General features: G+C 49.9%; 1 protein-coding gene across 4 annotated transcripts in view; it reads left to right on the forward strand.

Annotated features, from left to right (window-relative positions):
* The first annotated feature begins 13,200 nt into the window (after positions 1–13,200).
* Positions 13,201–15,353, forward strand: part of CBFB (core-binding factor subunit beta) — a 71,354-nt gene continuing 69,201 nt past the window's right edge. Inside the window, exons 1-2 of one of the 4 annotated variants that reach the window (XM_037742267.1) lie at positions 13,201–13,550; positions 13,787–13,873. In XM_037742267.1, the coding sequence (XP_037598195.1) occupies positions 13,473–13,550; positions 13,787–13,873 (165 nt within the window). In that variant the 5' untranslated portion in view covers positions 13,201–13,472. The remainder of the gene's footprint in view (positions 13,551–13,786; positions 13,874–15,353) is intronic. The other 3 variants (XM_037742266.1, XM_017539255.2, XM_017539256.2) reach the window with 3 other exon arrangements.

Below are 15,353 nucleotides of genomic sequence, written 5' to 3' on the forward strand. Positions count from 1 at the left end.
TGTTGACCAGGATGGTCTCGATCTCTTGACCTCGTGATCCACCCGCCTCGGCCTCCCAAAGTGCTGGGATTACAGGCTTGAGCCACCGCGCCCGGCAAGGATCTGGTTTTCATCACAGTTGTCTGACCACTGAGACACCTCGGGGTGAGAGGGTGATGGAAAGGGAGGGCTTCCTGGAGGAGCCTTTGAAAGGATCTGCAGGGAAAAGTGGAGGGAATGAAGGTGGGAGCAGAGGGGAATCTATCTCAGCCAGAGGGCACAGCAGGAGCAAAGGCCTGGAGGCAGGAATTGGCTTGTTCAGTCCCAGCAGCTCTGTGTCAGCATGGCCCCCACAGAAAGGCTGCGAGAGGCAATGGCCCAGAACTAGAACACCAGGCCTGTAAGCTGGGAGGGAGCATGGACTGTATGCTGAGGCAATAGGGAGCTATGGGAGGGGTATGTCTTGCTCAGATTTACCTTTCAGGATGGTCTTTGAGGTTACTTAGTATAGAGACACTGGAGGTGGAGAGAGTGGAAGTGGGCAGACCAGGGGAGGATGGCAGAGAACTAGACAGTGGTCCTTCCTGGAATTGAGCAAGCAAGTTTCCAAAGTAGATGGTCAGGACTAGTGACACATAAGGGCAGGTGTCTTGTTTTCCCAAGGAGCTTTAGGCCAAGGTGGGAGGTCAGCTCTGATCACTCACCTCCCCTACTCACAGGATGGCCCCTGGAGTACTCTGGCCCAGCACACTGCCACACAGTCAAGCCTGGGAACTCACATGGCCCCTCCCCAGGCCTGGGGGACCTCAACACCTACCCACTGGGCCCAGGAAAAGCCCCAAGAGGGTTTCCTGTGCAGGGTGGAGGGACAAACAGACCTCACAACCCGCAGAAAGCTTGTCAAGACAACACTCTCACTTCCCACCACCAGCCCTCTGTGAAATGATGACTCCACTGCCATGAGGGGTCAGCTTTGGGTCTATTTGGGGAGCCAGTAGGTAAGGGAGGAGGGTCCAGGTGAGCCCAGAAAGAACTCAGAGGCTGAGATCACATGGCCCACAGAGCAGTGTTCACCACCCCTTTTTTAGGCAGAATTTAGGGAGCGGTATGTACCTGTCTGGGCCTGTTCTCTGTATCCTCAGGCAGACCACTTGCCTTTCTGGGCCAGACTTTTTTTTTTTTTGAGATGGAGTCTCGCACTGTCACCCGGGGTTGGAGTGCAATGGCGTGATCTCCACTCACTGTAACCTCCACCTCCCAGGTTCAAGTGATTCTCCTACTTCAGCCTCCCAAGTAGCTGGGATTACAGGTGCCCACCACCACACCAGCTAATTTTTTTGCATTTTTAGTAGAGATGGGGTTTTTCACTATGTTGGCCAGGCTGGTCTCGAACTCCTGACCTTGTGATCTCCCAAAGTGCTGGGACTGCAGGTGTGAGCCACCATGCCTGGGCCAGACTTTCTTTGGAAACAGTCCCTGTGGTAGGACAGGACTCTGGCCTCAGCCCCCTCTAGCCATGGTCCAGGACCCCTGTCGACTCCCAGCCCTTTCAGCCACAGGAGCTGCTGGCAGAGCATGTTGGTGACCTTACCAAGGAGCTGCTGGGTGATCATTATGGATCTCCCACCGAGGTGGAGCCTGAAGGTGGAAGAAAAAGCCTTTCAGGAAATTAGCACCAGTGGCAGGAAAATTCATCAAAAGCTGGCAGAGGTGCCTGTGGCTGATTCACGTCTCTTGCCAAAGCAGCAGCTCCTCTGGCCTGGGAGAAGGGCTGGTAGCTTCCAGGGTCTTCCAGAGACCCCAGATTCCTGGCCCTGTTGCTGGGCCTCTCAGCACCTGGCAGGGGTGCCACCATGGATTTGCTGCTCCCAAGTCACGGGATTCTGTAGTGCTAGGAAAGGCTGCTGATGAGCAGAGGTCTTGGGTTTTAATATAACTCTTCCCTGTGCTGTGTGATCTCAGACACTCAGTTGGCTTCTCTGATACTCCCTGCCAGGAGAAATCCTAACTTTCCTGGCCTCTGTAGGTGACCAATACATCCACAATACTCAGTATATCTGAGACAAGAATTTTTTTCTGAAGAGTGAGGATGCAACTATACCCAATCATTTGTAGTGGGAGGTCTTGTGTGAGAAACAGGGAGGCAGCCTGAATGTGGAACCCATTATTCTGGTAGCAAGCAGCTCCACCTGCCAGCATCCAGGTATGGCCGACAGAAAAGCTGTTGCAGCACACACCTCCAGGGGGCACCATTTCCATAGTTTACTGTCTGAATGAGGTGTGGATGTAACCTGAGCTCCATGTGCTGCCTCCTCTGGGCTAAGTACCCACAAGCATACTCACAGCACACACATGCCTCAGAGAAGCCTCTGATTGGGTGATCAAGGTCACCACCTAACCCAAAGCATCCACATTGGTCAGGCTTTGCAGCCCTCACTTCCGCTCTATCTATGCATGGCTGCCTTCGGCTTTTAGAGCAGATCTGGTCCTAGGTCCAGATCTGATAGAAACAAGATCCTTTGAAAGAGCTATGGATGTGGCAGGGCCCAGAGGTTCAGGAAGTCCCTTCCAGGCCATGCATTGGTTCTGGCACTGCCACTGCCCCTGCTCCACTACAAAAGGTGGCAGGCCAGGCCGGGCATGGTGGCTCATGCCTGTCATCCCAGCATTTTGGGAAACCGAGGTTTCACCTGAAGTCAGGAGTTCGAGACCAGCCTGGCCAACATGGCGAAATCTCGTCTCTACTAAAAGTACAAAAAACTAGCTGGGCATGGTGCGGTGCGCCTGTAATCCCAGCTACTCAGGGGCTGAGACCAGGAGAATCACTTGAAACCAGGAGGCAGATATTGCAGTGAGCTGAGATCTGCACCATTGCACTCCAATCTAGGTGACAGAATAAGACTCTCTAAAAAAAAAAAAAAAAAAGGAGGCAGGTTCAGGCAGTTACCCTCTGCCATAGCAGAGCATGACCTCTCCAGCTTAGCTCTGCCAGGTTCCTTCCTTTTTCAGGCCCCCTTGCTTGCACGCCCCTTCCCTCCCTCCTTCCTTCCTTCCTTCCTTCCTTCCCTCCCTTTCTTTCTTTTTCTTTCTTTCTCTTCTTCTTTCTTTCTTTCTTCCAAGATGGAATCTCACTCTGTCGCCCAGGCTGGAGTACAATGGCAAAACCTCAGCTTCCTGCAGCCTCCACCTCGTAGGTTGAAGCGATTCTCATGCCTCAGCCTCCCAAGTAGCTGGGATTACAGACGTGAGTCACCACATCTGGCTGATTTTTGTATTTTTAGTAGAGTTGGGGGTCTCACCATGTAGGCCAGGTTGGTCTGGAATTCCTGACCTCAGGTGATCCACCTGCCTCAGCCTCTCAAAGTGCTGGGATTACAGGTGTGTGCCACTGAGCCCGGCTTTAGGCACCTGTTCAGCTCATTGTATGGCATTTTGGCTAGACCTTATGTGAATTCAAATTGTTATCCAGTGCTTCTCTTACTGCCAACGTTTACAGATGACTGTATCAAATTAGCGTTGTACAAATCATAGCATTTCAGAGCTAGAAGCGATCATAAAGAGTGTTAGAGCCACCATTCTTCAAAAATGGGAGTATCTGGGATTGCAGGCACACGCCACCACGCCCAGCTAGTTTTTTGTATTTTTAGTAGAGACAGTTTCGCCGTGTTGGCCAGGCTGGTCTCGAACTTCTGACTTCAAGTAATCCACCCACCTCGGCCTCCCAAAATTCTGGGATTACAACTTTGTGCTAGACAGTAACCCAGGTATCTTCTGATGTTGTTTTTTTTTTTTTTGAGACGGAGTTTCACTCATGTTACCCAGGCTGGAGTGCAATGGCGCGATCTCGGCTCACCGCAACCTCCACCTCCTGGGTTCAGGCAATTCTCCTGCCTCAGCCTCCTGAGTAGCTGGGATTACAGGCACGCACCACCATGCCCAGCTAATTTTTTGTATTTTTAGTAGAGACGGGGTTTCACCATGTTGACCAGGATGGTCTCGATCTCTTGACCTCATGATCCACCCACCTCGGCCTCCCAAAGTGCTGGGATTACAGGCATGAGCCACCGCGCCCGGCCTCTTCTGATGTTTTTGACTGCACAGTACAGTCATTCCTTTTCCTGTGACCCCACCCTGTCCTCAGCAATTCATAGTGTCCACACCACAGCTCAGGGGTGAGCACATAACTGAGACTTGGATTATTAAGTTTAATCTCAAGATTTTTGTAGAAACATTAGGAAAGAGAATGGCTACCACTTGAGGGTGAGTCAGCATGTGAATGAAGCTAAAACAGAAAACTAGCTGGGTGCAGTGGTAGGTGCCTGCAGTCCCAGCTACTGGGGAGGCTGAGACAGGGAGATTGCTTGAGCCCAGGAGTTCTGGGCTATAATTCACTATGCTGATTAAGTGTCTGCACTAAGTTTGGCATCAATATGGTGATCTCCCAGGAGTAAGGGACCACCAGGTAGCCTAAGGAGGGGTGAACCATCCCAGGTAGAATATAGAGCAGGTCAAAACTCCTGTGCTGGCTGCGTGCCGTGGCTCATGCCTGTAATCCCAGCACTTTGGGAGGCAGAGGAGGGCAGATCATCCTAGCCAATATGGTGAAATCCCATCTCTACTAAAATACAAAAAATTAGCCAGGTGTGGTGGCACACACCTGTAGTCCCAGCAACTCAGGAGGCTGAGGCAGGAGAATTGCTTGAACCCGGGAGGTGGAGGTTGCAATAAGCTGAGATCATGCCACTGCACTCCAGCCTAGTGACAGAGCGAGACTCCATTTCAAAGTAAAACTTCTGCGCTAATCAGTAGTGGAATTGTGCATGTGAGTAGCCACTGCAGTCCAGCCTGGGCAACATAACAGGCTGGAGCGCAGTGGTACGATATCGTCTCACTGCAACCTCTGACTCTTGGGTTCAAGTGATTCTTCCTGCCTCAGTCTCACAAGTAGCTGGGATTATAGGCGTCCGCCACCATACCTGGCTAATTTTTGTATTTTTAGTAGAGATGGAGCTTTATCATCTTGGCCAGGCTGGTCTCAAACTCCTGACCTTGTGATCTGCCCGCCTTGGCCTCCCAAAGTGCTGGGATTACAAGCATGAGGCACTGTGCCTGGCCTCTCTAAACTACACCTAATGAAAAGTGTGAATTGGTCTGGCCACGAAAGGGGAGAAAGACAAGGTAGACAGTGACATTAGCCAGAGCTGGAGCAGACCAAAGCTGAATTCCTTGCCTATTCACTCAGTTCTAAATTGCCCTTTTTGTGTTCCCAGAGGGGAAGTGTGCTGGTGAGGTGGCTGTGGGTAGTAATTCTTTCTGCTTATTTACAAGGTAATATTGCAGCATGATGGGAAACCCTACCTGTCTGGATGGTTCAGAGTTTGGAAAGTTTGGCAAAGAATACAAGAACATAGCAGGTTATCAAGGCATTATCAGCTAGGACACAAAAGGAGAGAAGGTAAAAGAGGCATTTGGATTTCAGAATCAATAATGAGCCAGAAGTGAGTGTTGAATTATTCAACCTCCTGTATTGATCCATTGATCTCTATCTGCATCTCTTGGTTTATTTTTTGTTGGCATTTCCTGTGTCTCAGACACTGAGAAGAGAAATGGGAGGAGGAGGAACAGATTCTTAAGACGCAAGAAGAGAGAAGTGGTGCCAAACAGAAATTTGGCAACATACATCAGGAACTTTAAAATGTCCATATCTTTTGACCTAGAGGTTCTACTTTTGGAAATTGATCCTAAAAACACTATCTAGAACTTTTTTTTTTTTTTTTTTTAAGGCAGAGTCTCACTCTATCACCCAGGCTGGAGTGCAGTGATGCAATCTGGGCTCACTGCAACCTCTGCCTTCCAGATTCAACTTCCCAAGAAGCTGGGACTACAGGTTCGTGCCACCACGCCCAGCTAATTTGTGTATTTTTAGTAGAGTCAGGGTTTCACCATGTTGGCCATGCTGGTCTTGAACTTCTGGCCTCAAGTGATCCACCTGCCTCAGCCTCCCAAAGTGCTGGGATTACAGGCATGAGCCACTGTACCCGGCTCAGAACTTTTAACAAAAAGCCTTAAGGACCATGACATTCACAGCAGCCTAAATAGTAATTTGTGAATAACTGGAAACAACCTAAACGTCCAATAATAGGGGATCCGCCAAGTAACAATGGAGCTACAGGATGCCACTAGGGGCCGGTCATGGTAACTCATGCCTGTAATCCCAGCACTTTGGGAGGCCGAGGTTGGTGGATCACTTGAGACCAGGAGTTCGAGACCAGCCTGGCCAACATGGTGATACCCGGTCTCTACTGAAAAAAAAAAATTAGCCAGGTGTGCTGGTGCATGCCTGTAATCCCAGCTACTCAGGAGGCTGAAAAAGGAGAATCCCTTGAACCTGAAAGGCCAAGGTTGCAGTGAGCTGAGATTGTACCACAAGTCTGGGTGATAGAGTGAGACTCTGTCTAGGAAAAAAGCCATCAGGAATTTTATTGTGTTGTTTGTTGGTTTGCTTGTTTGTCTGTTCTTCAGACAAGGTATGCCTATATTGCCCAGTCTGGTCTCAAACTCTCAGACACAAGCAATACACCCACCTCCACCTCCCAAGTAGCTGAGACTGTAGGCACATGCCACCACTCCCAGCTACCATTAGGAATTTTAAAAGATGACATAGAGAAATATTTATGCCATAGGGTTAGGGTGGTAACAGAGCATCCAAAACTGCGCATATAGAATGTCAAACTAAGTGAAAAAAATGCGGATGAAATGAGTCCAAAAGAAGCATACTAAAATGTTGGCAATGACTACTTTGAGATGGTAGGATTCCTTTATTCTTTTAGTGTATGCCCTAAATTTTCTACAAAAAATGTACAAGTTTTAAATAACTTTTAAAAGTCTTATGTATGAAGGGAGAGACCCCCGTATGAAGGCTTCACAGTAAAGTAAACAAATTAGTGCAGAGCCAATTCCTCCCAGAATCCAGGGTGCTGCTGTGTCCCAGGTGGGCTGATCTTCTCCTTAGCACATAGCATGGAGCCAAATGAGTAAACGGATGCTGTCGGGCAGTCATTCCATGGAGGACAATCAGAGGCCCATGAACATATTTAAAGAAGTATAGCCTGGGCCACATAGGGAGACTCCGTCTCTTAAAAATATATATATTAATTAGCAAGGCATGGTGGCGCCTGTAGTCCCAGCTACTTGCTACTCAGGAGGCTGAGGTGGGAGAATTGCTTGACCCCAGGAGGTCAAGGCTGCAGTAAGCCGTGATTGCACCACTGCACTCCAGCCTGGGTTAAACAGCAAGACCCTGCCCCAAAAAAGAAAGAAAATGAGAAGAAAGATGAGTTTTCCCAGCAGAGAAATAGGAGGAAATTATGGTAGGGACATGTGGGGAATAGAAACAGGCCAGTATGGCTCGATTTCAGGGTGCCATGGGGAGAAACAATGGGAGATGCGGTTGGAAAGGAAAGCAGGGATTGTCAGGGGGTCATGAATGCTAGGCTGAGGGCCTTTGTCTTTCTGCCCCCAGTTTCTTGGGGGAGGGGTCTTAAACAAGGAGGGTGGTATGGTTAGAGCTCACCCCAGCTCTCACCACACTATATTATTATTATTACTGCCATTATCATTGTTATTACCATTATTATTATTCCCTAGCCCCCTAGTCTAGTCTGTTTCCCATCACTTGTTGGAAACTAGGAGAGCAGGGGAGGGGAAGGGGAGCAGTCCAAGGCAGCTCTCTAAGATCATCAGCCAGGCTGCCTGACCCCAGCCTGGCCCTCTTCCCACCACAGTAGGCTCAGTCCTGCCATCCCCAGGCACCCAGACAAACTCCTCCACCCTCCAACCCCCATGACAAAGAGGCTCATTTGGAGCCTGGGCAAGATTTGCAAACGTCAAACTTATAATTACAAGGATGAAATCATCTGGTTCCTTTTAAGCAAACGGGTTTATTGATCCAAACACTAAAGAAATGCTATTCTGGGGAAACTTGCTCCTCTCTGTTTTCCTTTCCCTATGGAATGGCTGAGCTGGGGGAGGGTGGCTGGGGGGCTCAGAAGGGGGAGATGCCCCTGGGAGGGAGGAGAGATTCTTTTGGACCAAGAGTGCATTTTGTGTATGTATAAATTATATCTCAAAAAGAAAAAAATTATTTAAGGCCCAGGAAACTGCCACACTCGGGCAGATGACACTCTCATCCTGGATTAAGGCCCATCACCTTCTAAAAACTAGAAGCTGAGTGATGGAGGGTTTTAGGCACTGTGCCAGCCACTAATTTCCCTTGTCTCCCACCCCTCTCAATGTGGCTCATATGTGGCTCTAGATTCTATTTCAGCTTCAAGATGGCACAATATTTCCTCAGTAACTGAAGGGAAACTATTTCCTTAGAAAAAAATGCATCAGAGGCTCAGAGACCTCCTCTTCGAGGAGAGGCAGAAGTGGGTGGCTGTTGACACTAAACCTGGATAAAACCACCCTTTTTGCTGGGCCTACAGAGGAGGACATCTAGACCTTGACCTTCCAAGCCAAGAAAGGACAAACAGGCTCAGAGGTAGGAATGCATAGCCCTCAAGGGCAGACCCACATCCTGCCACAAGGCCCACAATAGAACCCCTTTCTTCAACCTATGGGGACCCTTCTGGAACGTGGTGGGGTGCTCCAGGAGGAATAACCCCAGCCATAGCCCTTCTATGAGTTTGCAGTTCAGTGAAGAAGGCAGGCAGGACTTTTGGCATCTGAGACTAGGTCTCAGAATAGAATGATTAAAATCACCACCCTGGGCTCACTTAGCCCCTGTGAACCTCAGTTTGTCCATCTGTAGAATAGGATTAGTAATATTAAATTTACAGGGTTATGGTGAGGAAGGAATGAAGATGATGCATCCCAATGCTTAGTTACTTTTTTTTAGAACTGGGGGTCTCACTCTGTTGCCTAGGACGGTCTCTAACTCCTGGCCTCAAGTGATCCCACTTCTGCCTCCCAAAGTGCTGAGATTACAGGCATGAGCCACCATGCCCAGCTCCCATTTTGTTATTTCAAATGGATCAGGGTCTTGTCACTGTCCTGTGGTCCCTTATTTACTTTTTCAAAGTCTGTTTTCTCATCTCGCAGATGGGGAGAGAAGACCTGACTTAGAAGGTGGTTGTGTGAATGAACTGAGATGAGGTGCCTAAAGGCACAGAACAGAGCTTCACAGTTGCACTAAGCAAGTGAGGTTCCCGCGCCCTGCTCAGCTTCATTGTGTGTTATCTACGTACCCACCCAAGATCAGCTTTGGGGGCCTGCAGGAGCAGCCACCCACTTAGAAAGTTAGGGAGATGCTCAGAGGAGGCCTTTGGTTGGCTTGAATCCTTAGGAAAGGAAGGTTCCAGACGACAGGACTTCAGATAATTCAGTCAGGTTTTGGGACAGTGGGGGCAGATGTTTCTTGGTACAGAAGAGACACCTTCATGTTTCCACGCATGGGCCTTAGTAGAGTTGGATCTTAGCAAACTCCCTTAGCAAACACCCATAGCATGGTGTCTAGACCAACCCATACCCAACCCAGCAGCAGCCAAAGTTGTTAGAAGCACAGACCTAAGTGTATTTTACATGGGTGAAAATTTCCTTTAATTCAGTTTTTAAATAAGTGAAAAAATTTAAACAACAACCAAAAAGGCATACAGAGGTCAGCCGAGGAGATGGCCTCCTTTAGTCTGCGGCTTATTTCCCGGTCATCCTGGCTGTTGGATGCCAGACTAAGCTGAGTGTGGGTTACCCTGTGGCCTGGAGTTGCCCAAGGCTGTCTGTGGGGCTGCTGTTCTGGGGCTGCTTGGCAGGCTTTGCTATCCCTTTCCCTTAGGACATCATTCCTCCCCTCCATGAGGCTGACAATGAGAGCACCCTTCCCTGCTCTGCACTCCAGGTCCAGCTCCCTTGACCCTGACCTTTTCCTTGCCTCAGCTCATGGTGTCTGTTTGGCCATCTAGGTCATTCTAGAGATCTTTCAAATTTTTTTTTTTTTTTTTTTTTTTTTTTTTTGCCAAGCTTGGATTTCTTTTTTTTTTTTTTTTTTTTTTTGTGACCGTTTCTTGCTCTGTTGCCCAGGCTGGAGTACAGTGGTGCGATCTTGGCTCACTGCAACCTCCGCCTCCCAGGTTCTTGCAATTCTCCTGCCTCAGCCTCCAGAGTAGCTGAGACTACAGGCGCATGCTGCCATGCCCGGCTAATTTTTTGTATTTTAGTAGAGACGGGGGTTTCACCGTGTTGCCCAGACTGGTCTTGAACTCCTAAGCTCAGGCAATCCACCAGCCTTGGCCTCCCAAAATGCTAGAATATAGGCATGAGCCACCACGCCCAGCCTCAACTTTTATTTATTCCACATTTCCTATGGCGAAACAATTATTGCTAGAGTCTTTGGCCAAGATCAACTTGGAGGTCTGTGAGTCCTCCTTGGGACCCATTGTGGAGCAAGAGTGATTCCTTGTGTATTTTTGTTTTTGAGATGGAGTTTTGCTATTGTTGCCCAGGCTGGAGTGCAATGGCACAATCTCAGCTCACCATAACCTCCGCCTCCTGGGTTCAAGTGATTCTTCCACCTCAGCCTCCCGAGTAGCTGGGATTACAGACAGGCGCCACCATGCCCGGCTAATTTTTGTATTTTTAGTAGAGACAGGGTTTCACCATGTTGGCCAGGCTAATCTCAAACTCCTGACTTCAGGTGATCCGCCTGCCTCGACCTCCCAAAGTGCTGGGATTACAGGCATGAGCCATCACGCCTGGCCTCCCAACCAGTTTAATCAGAACCTTTACACAGCAAAATAAAAATTGCATTTTTTCCAGTTTTAGCTAATAGAAACTGTACAGCAGGCCGACAATGTATGGCCAATCACTCCCTCCTTTGGGGGAAACTACTCTTTCACTCTTTAAACCATCAGATTCTCTCTGAGGCTGCCAAACACAGGCCCCTAACCCCTGAAGGGAGGGCATGTGACATAAACTGACCAATCACATCATCACATCTGCCTGGACATAGTGATTTGGCAGAGGGAAAGGTATGTGACCCAGACTGGACAAAGTCTTTCCCGATAATTTTATGACTTAGAGATGGAGGAGTGGCTGCCTCCATCCTTTGCCTGGAAACAAATGCCATCCAAGAAAGCCCAAGATGATTAAGCAGTAAGTAGAAATGAAGAAGTGGAAAAGAGAGTACTATCTCCACAGTGTCCATCTGTCCCTTTCTCTGATTTGTTTCCTTGAAATAAAAGATCCCTTTTCATTTTAAGTTTGTTGGAATTGGGTTGCAAAATTGAAAAAGACCTGAGGGGATGATTCTGAGATCACTGAAGGCTCAACAATAGTAGTTGGTGACATCCATATTTATACCCGATTAGGCACACACATACATTTGCACAGGCTTGGTGTGGGCCAGGGGAACACACCCTTGGCAGGAGCTGATTCTATGTTTGCTATTGAGAAGTGTGGCTGTCAAAACTATCAGTCAGCTTGGCGTGATGGCATGTACCTATAATTTCAGTTACTTGGGAGGCTGAGGCAGGGGGATTGCTTGAGCCTCAGGAGTTTGAGACCTGCCTGGGCAACATAGTAAGACCTCCAACTCAAACACACACACACACACACACACACACACACAACCCCAAAAGAAAAACCAAACAAAAAGCAACCTACCAGCCCACAGTGTTGACTTTGCTGAACACTCTCTCCCTGACCTTGGGCAATCACTCTCCAGACCTCAGTCAGGATGTCCAACCATCCTGGTTTGCCAGTGATTGAGTTGTTTCCAGAGACTTTCGTTGCTGAAATCAGGACAGTCCCTGGCAAACCAGGACAGTTGGTCATCCTAGCTACGTTCTGTAAGAATGAGACTGGATTGGTCAGAGATGGGAAATTCTGCCAAATGCTGTGCTCAGGCAGACATTGCCAACTGACCTGGCTCTAATTCTTGTGAGTCTAGGTATACCCTCACAATCCTTAGCACTATGGCCAGCTGGCCAGCTACTGTCAATCAGAGTTGGTACCTATTTGCAATCCTTTCACTGAGTTTTTGACAAGCTTACATTTTAAGGATCAGGATTTATTGAGGACTAACTGTTTTTTTGTTTGTTTGAGATGGAGTCTTACTCTGTCACTCAGGCTGGAGTGCAGTGGTGCCATCTCAGCTCACTACAACCTCCACTTCCTGTGTTCAAGTGATTCTCCTGCCTCAGTCTCCCGAGTAGCTGGGACTACAGGTACGTGCCATCATGCCTGGCTAATTTTTATACTTTTAGTAGAGACGGGGTTTTGCCATGTTGACCAGTCCAGCCTCAAACTCCTGACCTCAGGATATCAGTCCGCCTTGCCCTCCCAAAGTGCTGGGATTACAGGCATGGGCCGCAATGCCCGGCCAGAGGACTAACTTTGAATCAAACTCTGCTATAAACCCCATGTCAGACTTTCTCCAGTTTGGGCTAAACGACTTCCTTAGAACTTGTGGACCTTATTTTTTTGCAGCTGATTGCACACTAAGTATATGAACTGGCAATCGATTACTCAGCTTGTTCTTTAGAAACTGAAATTTATTGGGCTCCCATTATGTGCTAGACCCACATAAAGGCTTTCAGGCTAACACTGCAAACTTAGGAGTGCCTGCATTTTGTAAACAAGGAAACTGAGGTTTAGTTTGGTCCAGTTCTTGTCTAAGTCCCCAGCCAGCAGTTAGGGTAGCTGAGTGGGATCCCATCTGACTCCAATAGCCACGATCTTTCCACCATGACTCGATTGGATTCTTTGGTCCATTTCCACTTCAGTCTTCAACTTGCACAGCCTACACCCCTGCCCGTCGATTTAGGGACGAAAAGTCCCCAAGGACTTAGGTTTCCTCACGTTCAAATGACAATCTGGGGTTACTCCGTGCATCTGGGGAACCCAGAAGTTCCAGAAGGCCGAGGAAGGGCGGAAGAAAAGGTCTGCGCGGGCTACTCCCGTCTGCTAAAGGGCAGGCGGATCCCCTCAGGGCAGTTTCACGCCGAGTGGCCGCAGTCGGGCAGGGGAAAGAGGGCGGCGTTGCGGAAGAAGCCCCGGGCCGCCGCAGCCGCTCTGCTCCTCCAGCGGGCGGGTGGCGCATGCGCGGCGCGGGCCGCGGAGTTGTGAATGGTGCGTCTTGTTTGCCAGAGTTGGAGGCGGGCGGGCGCGCTAGGAGGCGGGGTGGAGCCGGCGGGGGCGGGGTGAGTGGTGAGAGGAAGTGGCGGCGGCGGCGGCGGCGGCGGCCGGGGGCGGCGAGAGCTGGGGCTGCTCGAGCTGCAAGCAACGGGTGAGGCGCCGGCGACGTGGGCTGGGTTCGAGCGAGCGGCGGCGCCTCAGACTCCCCGGAGCGGGAGTCTACGCGGGCGGGCGCCTGAAACAAAGGGAAGCGGGCGTCCGGGCGCCGCGGGTGGGCGGTCAGTTGGTCAGCGCGGAGCCCAACAGCGGGTGCCCGTGCAAGCTCCGAGCGCAGCCGGCCGGCGCGGCCTCAGGGCGGGAAGATGCCGCGGGTCGTGCCCGACCAGAGAGGCAAGTTCGAGAACGAGGAGTTCTTCAGGAAGCTCAGCCGCGAGTGTGAGGTGAGGCAGGCGGGTGGCTCGGAGGCCGCGGCGCGCCCGGACTGGGCCGGGCGGAGAAAAGTTTGGGCGGCGCGGTCCCCGAGAGGCGCGGTCGGCGCGCCCGCGGAGGGGCAATCTCGCCGGGGCGGCAGTCGCCCGCAGCCTCTGCTTGCCCTTATCGGCGCCGCGCGGGGCGGGCGGGCGCACGGGCGGCGCCGCGGATTTGGCTTCTGATTTCGGGCCGTCTTGCCTTGCAGATTAAGTACACGGGATTCAGGGACCGGCCCCATGAGGAGCGCCAGGCGCGCTTCCAGAACGCCTGCCGCGACGGCCGCTCGGAAATCGTAAGTCGGCGGGCCCGGGGCGCGCGCGGGTCACTTGTTGCGCGGGGCCGCTACGGCCCAGGCCGGTTCCGGACGGTGGCGCGGCTCCCGGAACTGAGCGGGCGCCGTCTCACTTCCTACTCGGGATTCAAAATGCGAAACCGGACGCCGCGGGTCGGTGCTCGCTGGGAGACACTTTCCCTGGGGCCTGCCGCGGTGGCGTGTGTTGGCCAACGGAGCACCGCGAGTTGAGCTCGAACCCGAGCCAGACTAAACAAGGGACCGGCATTGTTTAGGCGGCAACACCAAGGAAGGTTTCAGGGTTATTTGTAGCAAGCAAACCCCCATTCGTAAAAAGAACTGGAACTTCATTCAAGGTTGGCGATAGTTCGTTTCTTAGAAGGTGGTAATTCTTTTTATCAAGCGATCTCACACATCGCAGAGAAGAAATCTTTCCTCTATTTATTGTCCTAATAGAGAGAGGTAGGGGGAGAAAGCCCTAAAAGTGTCGTTTTCTTAGAATGTTAAGCCTTGGGAGAATTAGAAATCATTATCCCCATGTCCCAAATAGGGCTGCTGTTCCTAAAAACTGCACAGATGGGCGAAACCCATGGTTGATCTCCTTGAGGTCCTTGTTTTAGGAGGTAGATTTGATGTATCTTTACCAGATGCTGGGTTGACAAAAAAAAAAAAAAATCCAAGGGTCCTAGTTGCTCTCATCTCCTTTTGGTTTGCTCTGTTGGAGGTGCTGATGAGGAGGGAGTGGTAGGAAGAAACAAATAAAAGAGGTTATTTTTTTTGTTGTTGAGACGGAGTTTTGCTCTGTTGCCTGGGCTGGAGTGCAGTGGCGGGATCTTGGCTCACTGCAACCGCTGTCTCCGGGTTTAAGCAACTCTGCTTCAGCCTCCCGAGTAGCTAGGATTACAGGCGCCGGCCACCACGCCCGCGTAATTTTTGTGTTTTTAGTAGAGACGGGGTTTCACCATGCTGGCCAGGCGGGTGTCGAACTCCAGATCTCAAGTGATCTGTCTGCCTGGGTCTCCCAGAGTGCTGGGATTACACCATGCCAGGCCTGATTAGTTTTAAAAAAGTTGAAGCACTGGTTTAATGGAATCCTGTTACTGCTCAGTGCCTTGGACTCAATTGCATGGGCAGAGACTTGAAGCTTAGTGCGATTTGAATTTGGGGTAACAGGAGGAAGACATATTGGAAATGTAGTCCTCCCATCCCCTTTATAAAACTAGTTTATTTTTATTCATATATAATTCATATACCGTAAAATCCTCCCTTTTCATCACTGAACACAAATTTATTTTTAAAGAATATTTTGATATTTTAAGTGAAGTCCCTTTAGAATTATAATAGTGAGAAAATATTGGTTAAATTTATCAGCTGCTCCTGAATATTTGTCATAAATGCATGTTATGAAAGAAAATTTCAAGCTTTTAGCCCACTTGCAAGTTTCTTTTTTTTTTTTTTGAGACGGAGTTTTGCTCTTGTT

Source organism: Cebus imitator, unplaced genomic scaffold (genome assembly GCF_001604975.1).
Source record: "Cebus imitator isolate Cc_AM_T3 unplaced genomic scaffold, Cebus_imitator-1.0 Scaffold118, whole genome shotgun sequence".
NCBI lineage: Eukaryota > Metazoa > Chordata > Mammalia > Primates > Cebidae > Cebus > Cebus imitator.